This window comes from Doryrhamphus excisus, chromosome 13 (assembly GCF_030265055.1).
Source record: "Doryrhamphus excisus isolate RoL2022-K1 chromosome 13, RoL_Dexc_1.0, whole genome shotgun sequence".
NCBI classification, from domain to species: domain Eukaryota; kingdom Metazoa; phylum Chordata; class Actinopteri; order Syngnathiformes; family Syngnathidae; genus Doryrhamphus; species Doryrhamphus excisus.
The window spans coordinates 4,232,083-4,253,024 of record NC_080478.1 but is presented as its reverse complement, the minus strand read 5'-3'; the positions used below and the strand labels follow the sequence as shown (position 1 = coordinate 4,253,024).

Sequence of the window (20,942 nt, the reverse complement as noted above, 5' to 3'; positions counted from 1 at the left end):
TGTTGTCATTATTTTGTCATTTTTTTTGTCCAATTTTGTCAAATTTGTCCAAAAAATTGTACCTTTAGTTGTAAAATGAACAAGAAACCAAAGAAACAAAGTGGTCTAATAATTTTTTTTCCATGACTGACATGCTAGGTGTTAGCATGCTAACATTAACATTGTAGCATTGCTAGCATTAGCAATGTAAATATGTAGATAAATGAAATATTGATGGTGTAAATCACAATATGGGAGCACTACGATGCTCTATGAGTACTTTTGTAGTTTGCAACATCGATTTTTATTAACTTTTTGCGTTACTTGCCACCACTCTTAGTAAATATAGCATTAATGCTAATAGTAGCTATTTAGTAATAGCTTGAAATGAAAGCTGTGTTGCAAATAGAACATCTTTCCCACCGTTTATTTGAAGGGTATGTTTGATATTTATTTTTCTTTTTGAAAATATACCCATAAATTTGTCAATAGGAAAAACAATTATACAACCTTGAATATTTTTTTTTATCACAACAGAATCACGCAAAAAAAAAAAACACATCCCCGCCATACAAATCACCCCACCCCTATGGAGGACCAAAACTGCCAAAATAATAAATAAATAAATAAATAAAAGTGAAAATAAAAACAAAAAATGAAAAAATATATACATAAATAAATAAATAAAAGCAAAAATAAATACAAAAATAAAAAACAAGATTCAAAAATTAAAAATAAATACAAAAATAAATGTAGAAATAAATACAAAAATAAATATATAAATAGAATTACATATCAATAAATAAAATATCAAAAAATTAAATACAAAAAAATTAATACAAATGGAAATCAAAACAAAAATAAAAAAATATATACATAAATAAATAAATAAAAGCAATTAAATTTAATTTTTGAATCTTGTTTTTTTATTTTTGTATTTATTTTTGCGTTTATTTATTTATTTATTTATGTATATATTTTTTTATTTTTGTTTTTATTTCCATTTATATTTATTTTTGTGTATTTAATTTTTTGATTTATTTTTTTAATTTTTGTTTTTATTTTCACTTTTATTTATTTATTTATTAGTTTGGCAGTTTTGGTCCTCCATACACCCCAACCCCTTGACACTGAAAATATTTCCAAACAAATAAACAATACAAGATTCCACTGAAATTGACACCTATTTAAATATCCAGAGCCCCCCCCCCCCCCCCCCCCCCCGTTGCACCCCAAGGGGGGGACGAATTGGAGGTGTGATAATAAATCAATCAAAAATGCTGGGAAATTTAAGCTATAAATCTGTGAGGCTTCGCTACGTCTTGTCCCAAAGAGGACACAATCCGGTAAATCTCCGACTTATAGTATCTGACCGCCGAGTCTTTTATATCATATCAAAGGATTTTTTTTTTTTTTTGGCAAAAAAAATAAAAAAAAAGCCTGTGATTTATCGTGTTATTATTAAAGCAGCTTTACGACGCCATCGTTGTTGCGGCGAGCTTTTCTCCCGTGATAGCTTCACTGCCCGGTTATTTTATTTGTGCTGCCTTGCAAAGTGACAGAGCTCACGCCTCACATGGAAGTATAGAGTATTATTACGCCGATTTCTGTTCAATTCCCATACGTATATTGGACTGCTTTGAAACATATGCAGCATTTCTTGTTAGGAGTGTAACGGTACATGTGTTAGTAATATGGTTTTTTTTTGTTTTTGTTTGTTTTTTCGATCGAAGTTGGAAGTATTAATGATTCATAATAATTCAGGTAATTATCAGGTAATTACTGTTGCACTTCCGAAAAATGCTCAATGCTCAAAATGAAATTGTACTATATTATTACTGTATGATTATTCATATTTATGTCGTAGTATTTTGTTACTGCTTCTTTAAAGGGATTCTTATGTGATGCTTATGTGAAACATAAACATATTGTTTTGCTTTTTTGTACATTCTCACACAAGAAAAGTAGTCAATATGAGCTAGCTAACAATGGACGTCATTAGGATACACTGATATCGACTATGGAAACTATGGTTTAGTATATTTAGTATTCACATACAGTGATGTAATCGATGGCCGTATTTAGTGAGTAATATTATTATTAGCTAACCGTTATTAGCTAACTCATATTAAGTTGTTTTATTGTGCTAGAATGCACAGAAAAGGGAGGTAAAGTATTGTGAATCATGGGGTAAAATTTCCCAAAAAGGGTCAATTCCCCAATTTCATGTTTTGCATTTCCCCCTAAGAACCGAGTGACGTAGCGACCCGATTGCGGTGTACCGTTGCAATATCTTGCCGTATTTAGTGAGTAATTAGTACAAATACTTATGCTAGTTCTGTCAACAGTAGCATTGTGAGTGCTGTATCGTCAAAATAGGTATTTCCCATGATGTCAGTTATTAGCTAGCTCATATTAACTTGTTTTCAAACCTATATCGACTATGAAAATACAGTGATGATAACATGTAATCGATGCAGTATCTTGCCGTATTTAGTGAGTAATTAGTACAAGGGAGATAAATATGTGACGTCCGTTATTAGCTAACTCATATTAACTAGTTTTCTTGTGTGAGAATGCACAGAAAAGGGAGATAAATATGTTTTTTAGTTTCACATAAGGATTATGAATCATGGGGCAAAATTTCCCAAAAAGGTTCAATTCCCCAAATTCATGTTTTGTATTTCCCATGACGTCAGTTATTAGCTAACTCATATTAACTTGTTTCCATACCTATATCGACTATGAAAACTATATAAACTATAGTTTTAGTATATTTAGTATTCACGTACAGTGATGTAATCAATGCAGTATCTTGCCGTATTTAGTGAGTAATATTATTATTAGCTAACCGTTATTAGCTAACTCATGTTAACTTGTTTTATTGTGCTAGAATGCACAGAAAAGGGAGATAAATATGTTTTTTAGTTTCACATAAGGATTATGAATCATGGGGCAAAATTTCCCAAAAAGGTTCAATTCCCCAAATTCATGTTTTGTATTTCCCATGATGTCACTTATTAGCTAACTCATATTAACTTGTTTTCACACCTACATCGACTATGAAAACTATGGTTTAGTATATTTAGTATTCACGTACAGTGATGTAATCGATGCAGTGTCTTGCCGTATTTAGTGAGTAATATTATTATTAGCTAACCGTTATTAGCTAACTCATATTAAGTTGTTTTATTGTGCTAGAATGCACAGAAAAGGGAGATAAATATGTGTTTTTGTTTCACATAAGTATTTTTTGTTTCGTCAAAATAGGTATTTCCCATGATGTCAGTTATTAGCTAACTCATATTAACTTGTTTTGATACCTATATCGACTATGAAAACTATGGTTTAGTACATTTAGTATTCACGTACAGTGATGATAACATGTAATCGATGCAGTATCTTGCCGTATTTAGTGAGTAATTAGTACAAGGGAGATAAATATGTGATGTCCGTTATTAGCTAACTCATATTAACTTATTTTATTGTGCTAGAATGCACAAAAAAGGGAGATTAATATGTGTTTTTGTTTCACATAAGTATTATGAATCATGGGGCAAAATTTCCCAAAAAGGTTCAATTCCCCAATTTCATGTTTTGTATTTCCCATGATGTCAGTTATTAGCTAACTCATATTAACTTGTTTTCATACCTATATCGACTATGAAAACTATGTAAACTATAGTTTTAGTATATTTAGTATTCACGTACAGTGATGTAATCGATGCAGTGTCTTGCCGTATTTAGTGAGTAATATTATTATTAGCTAACCGTTATTAGCTAACTCATGTTAACTTGTTTTATTGTGCTAAAATGCACCGAAATGGGGGATAAATATGTGTTTTTTTTCACATAAGTATTGTGAATCATGGGGCAAAATTTCCCAAAAAGGTTCAATTCCCCAAATTCATGTTTTGTATTTCCCATGATGTCAGTTATTAGCTAACTCATATTAACTTGTTTTCACACCTATATCGACTATGAAAACTAGTATGGTTTAGTACATTTAGCATTCACGTACAGTGATGTAATCGATGCAGTATCTTGCCGTATTTAGTGAGTAATATTATTATTAGCTAACCGTTATTAGCTAACTCATATTAACTTGTTTTATTGTGCTAGAATGCACAGAAAAGGGAGATAAATATGTGTTTTTGTTTCACATAAGGATTATGAATCATGGGGCAAAATTTCCCAAACAAGTTCAATTCTCAATTTCATGTTTTGCATTTCCCCCTTAGAACCGAGGTACGTAGCGACCCGATTGCGGTGTACCGTTGCAGTATCTTGCCGTATTTCGTAATTGGTAATTAGTACATGGGAGATAAATATGTGATGTCCGTTATTAGCTAACTCATATTAACTTGTTTTATTGTGCTAGAATGCACAGAAATACTGTACGTGAATACTAAATATACTAAACCATAGTTTTCATATTTCATAGATATTGGTGTGAAAACAAGTTAATATAAGTTAGCTAATAACGGACGTCACATATTTATCTCCCTTGTACTAATTACTCACTAAATACGGCAAGATACTGCATCGATTACATGTTATCATCACTGTACGTGAATACTAAATATACTAAACCCTAGTTTTCATAGTCGATATAGGTTTGAAAACAAGTTAATATGAGTTAGCTAATAACTGACATCATGGGAAATACCTATTTTGACGATACAGCACTCACAATGCTGCTGTTGACAGAACTAGCATAAGTATTTGTACTAATTACTCACTAAATACGGCAAGATACTGCAACATACCTCGTTTCTAAGGGGGAAATACACAACACGAAATTGGGAAATTGCACTTTTTGGGATAATTGGGAAATTTTGCGCTAGAATGCAGAGTGTTTTTGTTTCACAAAATTTCCCCAAAAAGTTCAATTCCCCAATTTCATGTTTTGCATTTCCCCCTTAGAACCGTAGCGACGATCCCCCTTATTGTTGTGTACCGTTACACCCCTAAGTCTTTAGTGTATCATAAGTGCGACTTTGCATACAAACACACAGTATATAATCTTGTGCGACAATACTGTTGTTACAAGGATCCAACAAGAAACAAAGATCCGTTAAAATACTCCGGGACCCCCGTCGTTTTTTTTTTTTTTTTTTTTAAATATGATAAGAAAGGCAATGCGTGCACATGCACAAATAAAGAACACAAATGCAACATGCGCACACCGCTGCACGCACACAGGAACACAACACACACCTTTCACACTGCAGCTAAAGATGGGTATTGGAACGATTTAATCCCGACATATTGCAGTAATGATAGCTAGTATCGCCGCGTACTGAATACTTCCCGTTACCCCGTTCCCCCCCCCGTTTGGTAGCTTCCGTGCTTCACTTTGATGTCACGGCGGCGAGTCGACAACATCGTTACTCATCACGTCAACCACTGATTACGCATGCCGAGCGCAGCACTATATCACTCCCCGATATTGATATGTTGGTTATAGTTTTATATTTTTATATGTATAATGCATGAGGACGCTATTTCATAAAAAAACACGTTCACGGTTTTCACTTTGATTAGTCACATGATCACCTCCAATTGACAGCCACTATATTAGTACATCACTTTCATTGGGTCACAAATCCACTGCATCATAAAAAAAAAACAAAAAAACAAAAAAAAAACAACGTTTATATCATTTTCATATTGACTCGTCGAGGGCCGCTTGTTTCCGTGACTTCGTTCGATGCCCCGTTTGACTTGCGAGGGACATACTCGATGTCAAAGTTGCTCTTATGGCGTCCTTTACCTCGACTCCAGGCGAACAGAAGCAGGAAGCAGAAAACGACGACACCTAGGAATGACAGGCATCCCATGGCGGTGGATATAATAATAGTCTTAATATCGATGGGGACGGTCATGTTGTACAACGCGGTCCCGTTCCCGTTCCCGTTCCCGAAAGTGTTGTTCGAGTCTGCGAAATAATTCGAGCTCCTGTTGGTATTGTGATACCGGTCCCCGACGCCTAGACTCTTGACAGCTAACGAAGCAGACAAGCTAGCGTTGCCGGCGGGGTTACTGGCGATACACAAGTACACGCCGCTGTCGTGGAGTTCCGCCGCTTTGATCTCCAGCGTTCCGTCCGATCGGACTTCCACGCGGCCGCTGCTCTTGGCCGTGACGTAGCGTCTGTGAGGCGTAATCCACGCCACCGACGGCCGCGGCGCCCCTTCCGCCGTGCAGCTCAACCGCGCCGGTTGACCCTCGTCGGCCATCAGGAGCTGCGTCGCGTTGGGTCCGATTTGAGGTTTAGTGCACGTCATGTACCGGGAAACCAACGGTTCCTTCAACTCCCGGAGAGTTTTCCCCAGGAGATACTCGGGGGCGCTGCATTCCGGTTGGATGTCAAGAATATGCAGGGACGGGGGCCGGTGGCTGTTCAGCAACCAGAGCAATCTGCAGTCGCACACCAACGGGTTCCCGCCCAGACAAAGTCTCTGGAGGCTATCCGGCGATGCAAACACCCCTTTCTCCAGGGAGTCCAAGCGGTTTTGTGACACATCCAGTAGTTTCAAAGATTTCAAGCCAATAAACGCAAAGGTCTCGATGGAAACAAGCTGAGCGCCTTGGAGACGGAGCTCCATCAAATGCGGGAGGTGGCCCAGCTCTCCTTGATGGATGTGCTGAATTCTGCAGAAGGACAAGTTGAGATGTGTGAGGTAGGGCAAGTGGCGCAACGCCGCGCCGGGGAAGGCAGAAAGATTAGTGTTTGTTACGAATAAGGTTGTGAGGTTGAGTCCGTGCAGCGAAAGCGGAGGGAGCGAGTCCAACCAGGGCCAGAAATCAATCTCTAGTCGGCGGAGAGACGATAGCCTCTTAAAGGAGAACGGCTTCAGGAAACTAATACTCAAGTGACGCATACAAAGCTGCACGAGGTTGTGTAGATGCGCCAGAGCGTCGGTGGGCACCACAGTGAGGTTGGAACGTTCCAGGGTCAGACTCCGGAGTCCGGTTAATCCGACGAAGGCCCTCTGAGAGACGAAAACAAGTTCGTTGTCGCCAACTTCAAGGGATGCCAATTTGCGCAGATCTTGAAAGGCGTGGTCCAGTAGAACCACCAGTCGGTTGTGGCTGAGGTCCAGGCGGGTGAGGTTGGTCAAGCCTGACAGGACCCCCGCCGGTACCAGCTGGAGCATGTTGCTGCGAAAGTTCAGTGAGCGGAGAGCAAGTTGACAACGGAACGATCCCGTTTCCACGACACTGATGAGGTTGTCGCTGAGATCCAGGTCCTCCAGCTGCCCGAAGGAGGAGAAATTGTCCGGTGTGATGGTGCGTAACTTGTTCTTGCTGAGATCCAGGACCCGAGTCTCGATCGGGATGCCTTCGGGGATGGTGCTCAGTCGCCTGCGGTGGCAGCTCACTGACTTAGTCTGCGCGGAGCACTCGCATCGCGCCGGGCAGCTCAGGGCCGAACGGGCCAGGAGAAGCAGTACGGCCCCACCCAGGAGGAGGTGGCAGGGCAGGGATGGGTGTCGCATGACTCTTGTACCCACGGTGCCCACCGTCATCGCACGGCTCTATGCGTCCAGACCACCATCACGCTCAGGCCCTGTCAGACAGGAATAGGAAACCCGTTAGATCCGTTTTATTCATTCATTCATTCATTGGCTGGAGCCTATCCCAGCTGTCTTCGGGCGAGAGGCGGCGTACACCCTGGACTGGTGGCCAGCCAATCACAGGGCACATATAGACAAACAACCATTCACACTCACATTCATACCAATATGGACAATTTGGAGTCTCGCCCCAAGACAGCTGGGATAGGCTCCAGCAACCCCCGCGACCCTCGTGAGGAAAAGCGGTAGAAAATGAATGAATGAATTAAACACAACCAGTCCAGGGTGTCTCCGGCCTCTCTTCTAAAATCAGCTGGGATAGGCTCCAGCATACTTCCATCACCCTGGTGAGGATAAGCGGCACAGAAAATGGATGTATGGAATCATTATTCATTCATTCATTTTCTACCGCTTAGCCTCACAAGGGTCGAAAGGGGGTGCTGGAGCCTATCCCAGCTGTCTTTGGGCAAGAGGCGGGCTACACCCAGCCAATCACAGGGCACATATAGACAAACAACCATTCACACTCACATTCATACCTATGGACAATTTGGAAAATTAAATTAAATTAAATTAAATTAAATTAAATTAAATTAAATTAAATTAAATTAAATTAAATTAAATTAAATTAAATTAAATTAAATTAAATTTTATTTTATTTTATTTTATTTTATTTTATTTTATTTTATTTTATTTTATTTTATTTTATTTTATTTTATTTTATTTTATTTTATTTTATCAATTTCAATTTCAATTTCATGCAGCCACCTTTTCACACCTTAAATCTCCTTAAACAGCCATAAAGTTCTCTAGTTCTCTTCCCCTTTAATGAACTGTCACTTTCCGAGGAGTCGGTGGAAATAACGGAATTAAACTCGGAGCAGAGCAGGGCACAACGTGAGAAATATCATCTGCGTTAAAAATGTTAACGTTCATCACAGGCTAGCACAAAAGGTTGCAGGCTAACTGGAGATGTCTTATGCTGAGAACGTTTCAGCCCAGTGGCGAGGAACGACCCTCATTACACGGCGGTGAGGGTAATAGCCTGGATGCTAATATTTTGTGCCAGCCTGTGCATATTTGGTGAGTGTCATAAATGAAGTGGCAGTAAATGTTTTGCTCCCATAATGCTAATCTCTAAGCATACATGACCCCCATTACGTACGTACTGTAGATCTACAAGGAATGCATTCATCTCACAGTTAGAGACTTCGGTCTTCTTTGTGGCTCTGCTGGGAATTCACACAACAGAATCGGATGGAATATGTAATGGTAATGGTAATGGTAATGGTTTAATTTCATTTGAACATGCATCAGATTACAATTGAATGCATCACATAATCAGTTCCCAGTTCCACATGTCCAAAAGGAGTAGGAAGAAGCAAAGCTTATTAAATCCTACCCCTCCATCTGGTACTTTTACAATCAGTAACTGTTACATTTGTTCACTTCCTGCTTTCCATAATATAATTTAATTTTATTTAATTGTATTTTTTAACTCAAAAATTTTTTTTTTCATTTTTTAATTTTTCAATTTTTTTTTCAATGGTTTTATTTCAGTTTTTTAATAAAAAAATGTTTTTAATTTTTCATTTTTTAAATGGTTTTATTTCATTCGAACATGCATCAGATGACAATTGAGTGCATCCCATAAAGCTTATTAAATCCTACCTTTCCATCTGGTACTTTTACAATCAGTAACTGTTACATTTGTTCACTTCCTGCTTTCCATAATATAATTTAATTGTATTTAATTGTATTTTTTTACTTAAATTTTTTTTAAATTTTTTAAATTTTTAAAAAAAAATTTCAATGGTTTTATTTCAGTTTTTTAATTAAAAAATTGTTTTCAATTTTTTAATGGTTTTATTTCATTTGAACATGCATCAGATTACAATTGAATGCATCCCATAATCAGTTCCCAGTTCCACATGTCCAAAAGGAGTAGGAAGAAGCAAAGCTTATTAAATCCTACCCCTCCATCTGGTACTTTTACAATCAGTAACTGTTACATTTGTTCACTTCCTGCTTTCCTAATATAATTGAAGTTATTTTTTTATTTAATTTTATTTAATTTTATTTAATTTTATTTAATTTTATTTAATTTTATTTAATTTTATTTAATTTAATTTTATTTTATTTTATTTATTGAGATCATATTTCTCCTCTCTTGTAGAGAAGTATTGGATGACATTTTTGGATGACACGGGCGGATTCATTGGCTGAGGAAGATGCTAACGTGATGCTAACGGGCCACCGCGAGACAGTTGGGTTGGCAGTCTGAACCACTGCACGCCGCTAGGCGCCTCCTAGCATTACAATGAAACTGCTTTGACATATTTCTTGAATGTATCATATAACGCTAACTACGCTGAAATTTTCAATGAACGCCCATTCATTCAACACCCGACGTGTACGCTGAGACGGGGTAATGAGGGTAACGATGCAGAGTTCAACCATAAAACATGATGATCTCAGGGAAACGTTAGTCTTCCCCACTTGGAAAGACATCGACCTTGACAGAAAAACACCTCCCACAGCCACAGGTTGTAGAATTGACAGACGGCTACGCAGACAGAGAGTCTGACCATAATTGCCTCATTACCAGGAGTATCTGTATTCAGCTCTTGGCTATATGTGCCAATTAGGGGTGCAAAAACCCATCCACGGGTGCCGGACAATTGAATGTATTATGGCAGGGGTCTCAAACTCAATTTACTTGGGGGGCCACTGGAGCTAGGGTCTGGGTGAGACTGGGCCGCATCAGGTTTTCCAAAAAAAAAAAAACCCCAAAAAATGCATTTATTAAAAACAGAAAAATGAATCAACTTTGCTTTGGTTTCGCTTTTCTACAATAAAAGCTCTGATAAAACATTCCACTGTTCTCAAATATCTAAATTTTAATTTTTCTACACAAAATAAGATGAAAAATAAATAAATCAAGAATAAAGAAAATATATAATAATAATAATAAAACAGCAAATAATAAAAACTTAAGAAACCACATATAGTTGGTGGGTAGACAAATTATTTTTTTCAGATTAAAATGAACAAAGCATTATTAGAGCCCTGTAGACATGACAAAACACGACTATAGTCACATTTATACTCTTTTTATTTACAACATATTGCGCAACTTCAGGGTCTTGAGACACATGCTAACTCGCAAACTAGAGAGCTAGCCACCTAAACGGTAGCCTTCAAGTTATTTCCTTTCAACTTAAATAGCCAAAAACTTACCACTTCCACACGGATAGGGAGGATAACTATTAACAGTTATTTAACCTTTAACATGAACATTAATCAAACGTGATAATTTTTCTGGGTACGTGATACCATACAGCAGGGATCTCAAACACGCGGCCCGCGGGCCAGATGTGGCCCGCAGGACACTAATTTGAGGCCCCCGCCTTGATATGAAAGTTTAATGTTAGTGCGGCCCGCGCATGTTTGAGACCCCTGCTGTATGGTATCATGTACCCAGAAAAAAATGATTACGTTTGATTAATGTTCATGTTAAAGGTTAAATAAGTGTTAATAGTTATCCTCCCGATCCGTGTGGAAGTGGTAAGTTTTTGGCTATTTAAGTTTAAAGGAAATAACTCGAAGGCTACCGTTTAGGTCGCTAGCTCTCTGCGGGCCGCACTAACATTAAACTTTCATATCAAGGCGGGGGCCTCAAACTAGTGTCCTGTGGGCCACATTTGGCCCGCGGGCCGCGTGTTTGAGACCCCTGCTGTATGGTATCATGTACCCAGAAAAAAAATTATTACGATTGATTAATGTTCATGTTAAAGGTTAAATAACTGTTAATAGTTATCCTCCCTATCTGTGTGGAAGTGGTAAGTCTTTGTCTATTTAAGGTTAAAGTAAATAACTTGAAGGCTACTGTTTAGGTCGCTAGCTCTCTGCGGGCCGCAACTAACATTAAACTTTCATATCAAGGCGGGGGCCTCAAACTAGTGTCCTGCGGGCCACATTTGGCCCGCGGGCTGCGTGTTTGAGACCCCTGTTGTATGGTATCATGTACCCAGAAAAAAATTATTATGTTTGATTAATGTTCATGTTAAAGGTTAAATAACTGTTAATAGTTATCCTCCCTATCCGTGTGGAAGTGGTAAGTTTTTGGCGATTTAAGTTGAAAGGAAATAACTCGAAGGCTACCGTGTAGGTCGCTAGCTCTCATTAAAATTTCATATCAAGGCGGGGGCCTCAAACTAGTGTCCTGCGGGCCACATTCGGCCCGCGGGCCGCGTGTTTGAGACCCCTGCTGTATGGTATCATGTACCCAGAAAAAAATGATTACGTTTGATTAATGTTCATGTTAAAGGTTAAATAAGTGTTAATAGTTATCCTCCCGATCCGTGTGGAAGTGGTAAGTTTTTGTCTATTTAAGGTTAAAGGAAATAACTCGAAGGCTACCGTGTAGGTTGCTAGCTCTCATTAAAATTTAAAATCAAGGAAAGGGCCTCAAACTCGTGTCCTGCGTGCCACATTCGGCCCGCGGGCCGCGTGTTTGAGACCCCTGTATTATGGTATTAAGAAAAATCCCACTGATGTGAAATGTGTATTTAAGGACTTCATGACATTTTGCTGAGGTCAGCAGATGACGAGCATGCAGACGGACACCAGCCCGACTTTAATGGTGAGTGACAGTCAAAACGTGCTTTGATGCGACAGGTGCCATTGAGCTGTCACCGACTCCACTCTAGCGACTCAGCACCGCTTGCATCTTTGACGTTTTTTTTTTTTTTTTTTATACCTCCATTCCTTGGATCTAACTCTCATCCTTTCCACAATCCCGCCCTGGCGAAAGCATCAGTTCACTCCGCAATCCCTGCAGGCTTGGTTTTTTTTTTTTTTTTTATCGATCGTAGCATAAGATACATCAGATGCCAGGGGGATGCAGCATGTAACAAAAGAGCAGGTGGTTGCCACGGCAACTACAAGCCATTACTCTCATCCGACCCCGTGTAGTCTGCCAATCAAATGAATGAAAAGCAGGACAAATACAGTAAGAGTTGTTTTATTCATCGTTCTTTGGCCGCCCCCCCCTCATGGCTTTGACAGAACGTACAAATTGAATACGGCTCCGTTCATTCATTTTCCGCCGAGGCTTAGCCGAAGCCGAGTTTCCGAGCCGTTTTTTCCGAGCCGTCTTTCCGACTGCCTCGCTTATTTGTCCACCTGTCTTTTTGCCAATCCATCTTGCGCTGCGGTAACTATCTCTGTCAGTCTACCTTATTATCTGTCCACAAGGCTGCTCCTGTCTCTGTGTATTTATCAGTCTGCCTTCAGCCGTCAGCGTATGTTCTACCCCGGGGGGGGGGTTTCTGTTTCATAATTACAGTCCAGTCGTCCAGTGCGGCGCTACCAAGCTGCATCAGGAATCGGTCCTCTCAATGAACCCACACAGCAGCCTTGGAGGTTATTCACCTATCATGCACATGATAACAGAATTCATTCATTTTCTACTGATTGTCCATCACGAGGGTCGCAGAAGGGGGTGCTGGAGCCTATCCCAGCTGTTTTCCTACACTCTGGACTGGTGGCCAGCCAATCACAGGGCACATATAGACAAACAACCATTCACACTCACATTCATACCTATGGACAATTTGGAGTCGCTAATTAACCTAGCATGTTTTTTTGGAATGTGGGAGGAAACCGGAGTAACCGGAAAAAACCCACGTATACACGGGGAGAACATGCAAACTCCACACAAGAGATAGCCAAAGGTGGAATCGAACCCTGGTCTCCTAGCTGTGAGGCCTGCACACTAATCACTAATCAGCCCGGTTGTAAACATTCATTCATTCATTTTCTACCGCTTTTCCTCACGAGGGTCGCGGGGGGTGCTGGAGCCTATCCCAGCTAGCTGTCTTCGGGCGAGAGGCGGGGTACACCCTGGACTGGTGGCCAGCCAATCACAGGGCACATATAGACAAACAACCATTCACACTCACATTCATACCTATGGACAATTTGGAGTCGCTAATTAACCTAGCATGTTTTTTTTTTGGAATGTGGGAGGAAACCGGAGTAACCGGAAAAAACCCATGTATACACGGGGAGAACATGCAAACTCCACACAAGAGATAGCCGAAGGTGGAATCGAACCCTGGTCTCCTAGCTGTGAGGCCTGCACACTAATCACTAATCAGCCCGGTTGTAAACATTCATTTATTTATTTTGTACTGCTTATCCTCACAAGGGTTGCGGGCGTGCTGGAGCCTATCCCAGCTAGCTGTCTTCGGGTGAGAAGCAGTGTACACCCTGGACTGGTGGCCAGCCAATCACAGGGCACATATAGACAAACAACCATTCACACTCACATTCATACCTATGGACAATTTGGAGTCGCTAATTAACCTAGCATGATTTTGGAATGTGGGAGGAAAACCGGAGTACCCGGAGAAAACCCACGCATGCAAACTCCACACAGGGTGGAATCGAATCCTGGTCTCCTAGCTGTGAGGTCTGCACGCTAACCACTCGTCCGCCGTGCCGCCCCACATAATAACAGAATTCATTCATTCATTTTCTACTGCTTATCCTCACGAGGGTCGCGGGGGTGCTGGAGCCTATCCCAGCTGTCTTCGGGCGAGAGGCGGGGTACACCCTGGACTGGTGGCCAGCCAATCACAGGGCACATATAGACAAACAACCATTCACACTCACATTCATACCTATGGACAATTTGGAGTCGCTAATTAACCTAGCATGTTTTTTTTTGGAATGTGGGAGGAAACCAGAGGAACCGGAGAAACCCCACGGGGAGAACATGCAAACTCCACACAAGAGATAACCGAGGGTGGAATCGAACCCTGGTCTCTTAGCTATGAGGTCTGCACGCGAACCACTTGTCTGCCGTCCAGTCCTAAATCCAATGAATCTATTTAAAATCGGTTCTGTTCCAGTACAGTGTGAACAGACATATATATAATATATGACCATGTGTTTCGAAGCGCAAGGATAGGTGCGCCGCCCGCAGCGTGTACATAATGATAAGTATGCAGGCAACGGAACCGAACCAATCTATCAATCATCACCTTGACTACGTATTGTAAGACCAGTGTTAGATATTTTAGGGAAGCTCCCATCAAATATACCTTAACTGACAGGGGGCCAAAAAATAGATACTAACTAATAAACCTGACCTGAATGTCATATGCAGAGAACCCCAAACCCCGCCCGCGTAGACCATTTCTTAGCTCCAGTGAATACTCAGGAACGTATTTTTAGAAGCACTCGGAGCCAAGTGTGGCATCGGCAAAAGTGGAAAGCAAACCTGAGAATTCTGGGTAAATGGTAATGGCGAGGAAGGGGGTCACCGAGAAGGGCAGCCTACAGGGGCTGAGCATTTTGGGATTCGGATGCGAATTGGATTAGAGTCACAGTGAAACTGCTTAGGATGTGACAACTGGAAAAGGAGCTGCAGGCTGACGCATGAGTCACTGCGAGAGGGAAAAGACGAGGAAGAAAAATAAGACAGACGAGTGCGGAAATAAAGTGGAAACACACACAAAGACCATGGTTTGATTTCTAATATTGGTTCATCCGAGGAAAACTACACAAAGCGATTGGGAAAAGACCAAGGAACGCCGTGTTGATTTCACACGATCTCGGGCTTTTGACATTAGAGCTGGGAATTGATCTGAGAAGACTGAGAACTTCGTTCAACTAAAGACAATTAATTTTTTAAAGCCACTCTCGGATACAATATTGATCTTTATGAGTCGTTATGAATTAATAATGAGGCTTCTTTGCTGACTTTTCTTCCCAGCTGTTAAGGTTTCCACTCAAACTGTGATCTGCAACGTTTTCCAGCTTCAAAGTGTTAGCAGCGTCGCCGTCACCCCATCATCATTTTGGAGTGGATTCTACAAATATAAATACCACACATTGTTGTAATGATAGTTTTAGTAGTTAATTTTATTTAATTGTATTTTTTTATTAAAAATAAAAAAAAAATTAAAAATTTAATTTATTTTTTTTCCCATTATTATTATTTTTCTATCTGGTACTTTTACAATCAGTAACTGTTACATTTGTTCACTTCCTGATTTCCTAATATAATTTAATTGTATTTAATTGTATTTTTTTTACTTAAAAATTTTTTTATTTAATTTTTTTAATTTTTTTCAATTTGTTTTAAATTTTTTCAATGGTTTTATTTCATTTGAACCTGCATCAGATTACAATTGAATGCATCCCATAATCAGTTCCCAGTTCCACATGTCCAAAAGGAGTAGGAAGAAGCAAAGCTTATTAAATCCTACCCCTCCATCTGGTACTTTTACAATCACTAACTGTTACATTTGTTCACTTCCTGCTTTCCATAATACAGTTTAAGGTTTTTTTTTTTTTTTAAATAATGCACCTCGTACCGCCGAAGTATTTACTGAAGTAAAAGTATTTGTGATGTTAGAAATAAGGAGTTAGTATGTTCTCTGTAGGCGCCATTATGAATTATCCTTACTGACCTTTTTTTGCAGTACATTTAGCGAGCGAAGATTGCTTTTATAGTTATTAGCCCATATTTCCACACAATAAGTAAGATATTTACTTATTATCTGTATACTCACAGTCAAGTTTGATATGGATGCTGTATGGTATCATGTACCCGGAAAAAATGATTACGTTTGATTCATGTTCATGTTAAAGGTTAAATAACTGTTAATAGTTATCCTCCCTATCCGTGTGGAAGTGGTAAGTTTTTGGCTATTTAAGTTGAAAGGAAATAACTTGAAGGCTACCGTTTAGGTCGCTAGCTGACTCTAGTTTGCGAGTTAGCATGTGTCTCAAGACCCTGCAGTTGCGCAATATGTTGTAAATAAAAAGAGTATAAATGTGACTATAGTCGTGTTTTGTCATGTCTACTGGGCTCTAATAATGCTTTGGTAATTTTAATGTGAAAAAAAATAATTTGTCTACCCACCAACTATATGTGGTTTCTTAAGTTTTTATAATTTGCCGTTTCATTATTATTATTATTATTATTATTATTATTATTATTATATTTATTTATTACTGATTAATTTTCTTTATTCTTGATTTATTTATTTTTCATCTTATTTTGTGCAGAAAAATAAAAATTCAGATATTTGAGAACAGTGGAATTTTTTATCAGAGCTTTTTTTTGTTTGTATATTTGTAGTTTTTATATTTTTCTGTTTTTAATAAATATAAATAAATTTAAATATATATAAATTTAAATAAATACATGTATATAAATAAATTTATATAAATACATTTATATAAATACATTTATATAAATACATTTTACATAATTTAAAATCTGTTTTTAAATAATTTTTTTGGTTTTTTTTTGGAAAACCTGATGCGGCCCCAGCCTTGCCCAGACCCCTAGCTCCAGTGGCCCCCAGGTAAATTGAGTTTCAGACCCCTGATTTAGCCTGATCCTGTATTATATAAACAATACTGAGATTTTCCCTGATACTCAGCTTTACAGACTTGGTCCTTTTTTTTTGTTTTTTTTTTAGCAAATATGCATAATAATCTCAGCGATAAATCCTCTCTCCTCTTCCTACATCCTTGCTAACACGAGGCTTTGAATTCATTTGCATGCTTGCGACTATTTTTCACCTCACCTAAGAGGAGACGGCGTTATTGTTTTCCTTCGCATACATCAAAGAAGAATGACTCCTGCCGCCATTTTTGTAAAGAAATTTAAATCACTTGTTCGACTTGTATAGAAAACCTCACGGTATTTCTTCATAGGAGTCATATAAAAAATTATACCTACATATATTCCTTTAATATATTAAACCTGTGCCCGACTGTGCTGCTTTGCTCATTTGCACGTATAATAACGACCATGAATAATGGAATTATTTCACATGAGCGAGTTAAAATGTAGGCGATTATGACTGCAATGTGAGCATGCAACGTAATATAGTGTGCATGATAATTAACCCGAGTGGACATGCTGTTAAAACATTAATTTTTCATGCCCCACGATGTATTGATGCATGTGTTATTTGAGTGTAAATTACCTTTACATCACACAAGCTTAGCTCGGTCATTTCATGTATAGGATTCGATAATAACGGCGATAACATATTCATGTATATGACCTTTTTTAAAATTGACGCATCCACCATACTTGAGGGATTGCATCTTTGTTGCTATGGTAACACTTGTATGAATATACATATTCAGTATGTGGACTTAAACGTTGAAAGTTTACCGCTTATCCTCACCCTGGACTGGTGGCCAGCCAATCACAGGGCACATATACTAGACAAACAACCATTCACACTCACATTCATACCTATGGATAATTTGGAGTCGCTAATTAACCTAGCATGGTTTTTGCTAGGTTTAACAATAACAATAATTCATGGTTCCATTGATCACAGTGAGTCTTCCAGGTCCTGATGCAGCAAAACAGTCCCAGACCATCACACTACCACCACCATATTTTACTGTTGGAATAATGTTTGTTCATTTTCTACCGCTTATCCTCACGAGGGTCGTCACCGGGTGTCTTTGTGCAAGAGGCGGGGTACATGTACCCTGGAGTGGTGGCCAGCCAATCACAGGGCACATATAGACAAACAACCATTCACACTCACATTCATACCTATGGACAATTTGGAGTGGCTAATTAACCTAGCATGTTTTTTTTTGGAATGTGGGAGGAAACCGGAGTACCCGGAAGAAAACCCACGCATGCACGGGGAGAACATGCAAATTCCAAACAGAGATGGTCGAGTGTGGAATTGAACTCGGGTCTCCTAGCTGTGAGGTCTGCATGCTAACCACTAGTTCACCTTACAGCCTTGATATTTATTATTCATTCATTCATTAATTTTCTACCGCTTATCCTTACGAGGGTCACGGGGGTTTCTGGAGCCTATCCCAACTGTCTTTGCGCAAGAGGCGGGGTACACCCTGGACTGGTGGCCAGCCAATCACAGGGCACATATAGACAAACAACCATTCACACTCACATTCATACCTATGGACAATTTGGAGTCGCTAATTAACCTAGCATGTTTTTGGAATGTGGGAGGAACCGGGGAATGACGAGGAAAACATTCTAATTCCACACAGAGATGGTTGAGGGTGGAATTGAACTTGGGTTTTTTAGCAGTGAGGCTTGCGCGCTAACCACTTAACCACCGTACAACCCCTCTAGGAAAACATTAATTAATTTTCTACTGCTTATCGTCACGAGGGTCGCGGGGGTTGCTGGAGCCTATCCCAGCTGTCTTCACCCTGGACGGGTGGCCAGCCAATCACAGGGCACATATAGACAAACAACCATTCACACTCACATTCATACCTATGGACAATTTGGAGTTGCTAATTAACCTAGCATGTTTTTTGGAATGTGGGAGGAAATGGGGAATGACATGCAAACGAGAGTGGAATCGAACTCGAGTCTCCAAGCTTTGAGGCCTGCATGCTAACCACTCAACCACCGTGCAGCCCTAGCTCAAAACGCAACTAAACCAATTTGAGAACAACAGAAGTAAATGAAACCTTTTGGCTATTCCATGCTAATACGGTATATCCGCCAACAAATACTAACAAGCCAAATTTCCATTGTGCGCTTCGTGACACTCCAAATGACCACCGCGCAGAGTGCAAAAATGTCAGTGGAGTTTTCAATTACTCTTGGGATTTCGGAGGTGGAATCGTCTCGGCTAATTAGCGAATGTGCATCCAAACTCAAACCCAATTAGACAAGTCCAGTCTGCACCGCCGGACCGCGCGTTGGTGAGGCATCAACAGCGGATCCTTCCACCGTGCGGCTCGCTGTACGTCTAATGTGCCGCAGGCTTTATTCTGCGGGTTCAAAATTTAGACAGAAATACTTCATCATTGCTCATAGAGATAAATAGAGCGGTGCCTCAAAACAAGCTCTCTTTGAAATGAGTGAACATTTATGGATAAAGGCTCTCACTGTGGTTTGCTGGAGTCCCAAAGCTTTAAAAATTGCTTTGTGACCGTTTTCAGACTGATAGATTTCAATTTTTTTTTTCACCCAGGGTCTTGTAGGTTTAAAATTAGGTTATTATGTTACAAGAATATTGTAAAACACGACTATAGTCACATTTATACTCTTTTTATTTACAACATATTGCGCAACTGCAGGGTCTTGAGACACATGCTAACTCACAAACTAGAGAGCACTAGCGACCTAAACGGTAGCCTTCAAGTTATTTCCTTTAAACTTAAATCGCCAAAAACTTACCACTTCCACACGGATAGGGAGGATAACTATTAACAGTTATTTAACCTTTAACATGAACATTAATCAAACGTAATAATTTTTTCTGGGTACATGATACCATACAGCATCCATATCAAACTTGCGCGGGGCCGCACTAACATTAAACTTTCATATCAAGGCGGGGGCCTCAAACTAGTGTCCTGCGGGCCGCGTGTTTGAGACCCCTGCTGTATGGTATCATATACCCATCATATAAAAAATATTACGTTAGATTAATGTTCATGTTAAAGGTTAAATAACTGTTAATAGTTATCCTCCCTATCCGTGTGGAAGTGGTAAGTTTTTGGCTATTTAAGTTTAAAGGAAATAACTTGAAGGCTACCGTTTAGGTCGCTAGCTCTCTAGTTTGCGAGTTAGCATGTGTCTCAAGACCCTGCAGTTGCGCAATATGTTGTAAATAAAAAGAGTATATGTGACATTTGGCCCGCGGGCCGCGTGTTTGAGACCCCTGATGTTGATTGATTCCATTCCAATTACAAACAGTTCAAAAAAAAATTATTACATTTTATTAATGTTCATGTTAAAGGTTAAACAACTGTTAATAGTTATCCTCCCTATCCGTGTGGAAGTGGTAAGTTTTTGGCTATTTAAGTTGAAAGGAAATAACTTGAAGGCTACCGTTTAGGTCGCTAGCTCTCTAGTTTGCGAGTTAGCATGTGTCTCAAGACCCTGCAGTTGCGCAATATGTTGTAAATAAAAAGAGTATATGTGACATTTGGCCCGCGGGCCGCGTGTTTGAGACCCCTGATGTTGATTGATTCCATTCCAATTACAAACAGTTCAAAAAAAAATTATTACATTTTATTAATGTTCATGTTAAAGGTTAAACAACTGTTAATAGTTATCCTCCCTATCCGTGTGGAAGTGGTAAGTTTTTGGCTATTTAAGTTGAAAGGAAATAACTTGAAGGCTACCGTTTAGGTCGCTATAGCTCTCTAGTTTGCGAGTTAGCATGTGTCTCAAGACCCTGCAGTTGCGCAATATGTTGTAAATAAAAAGAGTATAAATGTGACATTTGGCCCGCGGGCCCCGTGTTTGAGACCCCTGATGTTGATTGATTCCATTCCATTGATTCCATTCCAGATGTTCCTCGATGGGCCTCGGCACACATG

At 39.4% G+C, this 20,942-nt stretch overlaps 1 protein-coding gene across 2 annotated transcripts in view; it reads right to left on the bottom strand.

The window, feature by feature from the left end:
- Positions 1-1,187: 1,187 nt before the first annotated feature.
- The window catches only part of LOC131140397 (leucine-rich repeat and immunoglobulin-like domain-containing nogo receptor-interacting protein 2), a 54,758-nt gene continuing 35,003 nt past the window's right edge, over positions 1,188-20,942 (bottom strand). The window contains exons 2-3 of one of the 2 annotated variants that reach the window (XR_009132402.1): positions 4,749-7,555; positions 1,188-2,272 (exon numbers count right to left, since the gene is read on the bottom strand). Coding sequence is in view for 1 of the 2 variants with exons in the window: in XM_058090785.1 (XP_057946768.1) it covers positions 5,637-7,514 (1,878 nt within the window). In the remaining variant the exon portion in view is untranslated. Of the gene's footprint in view, positions 2,273-4,604; positions 7,556-20,942 lie in introns of those variants that run through there. The other variant, XM_058090785.1, reaches the window with a different exon arrangement.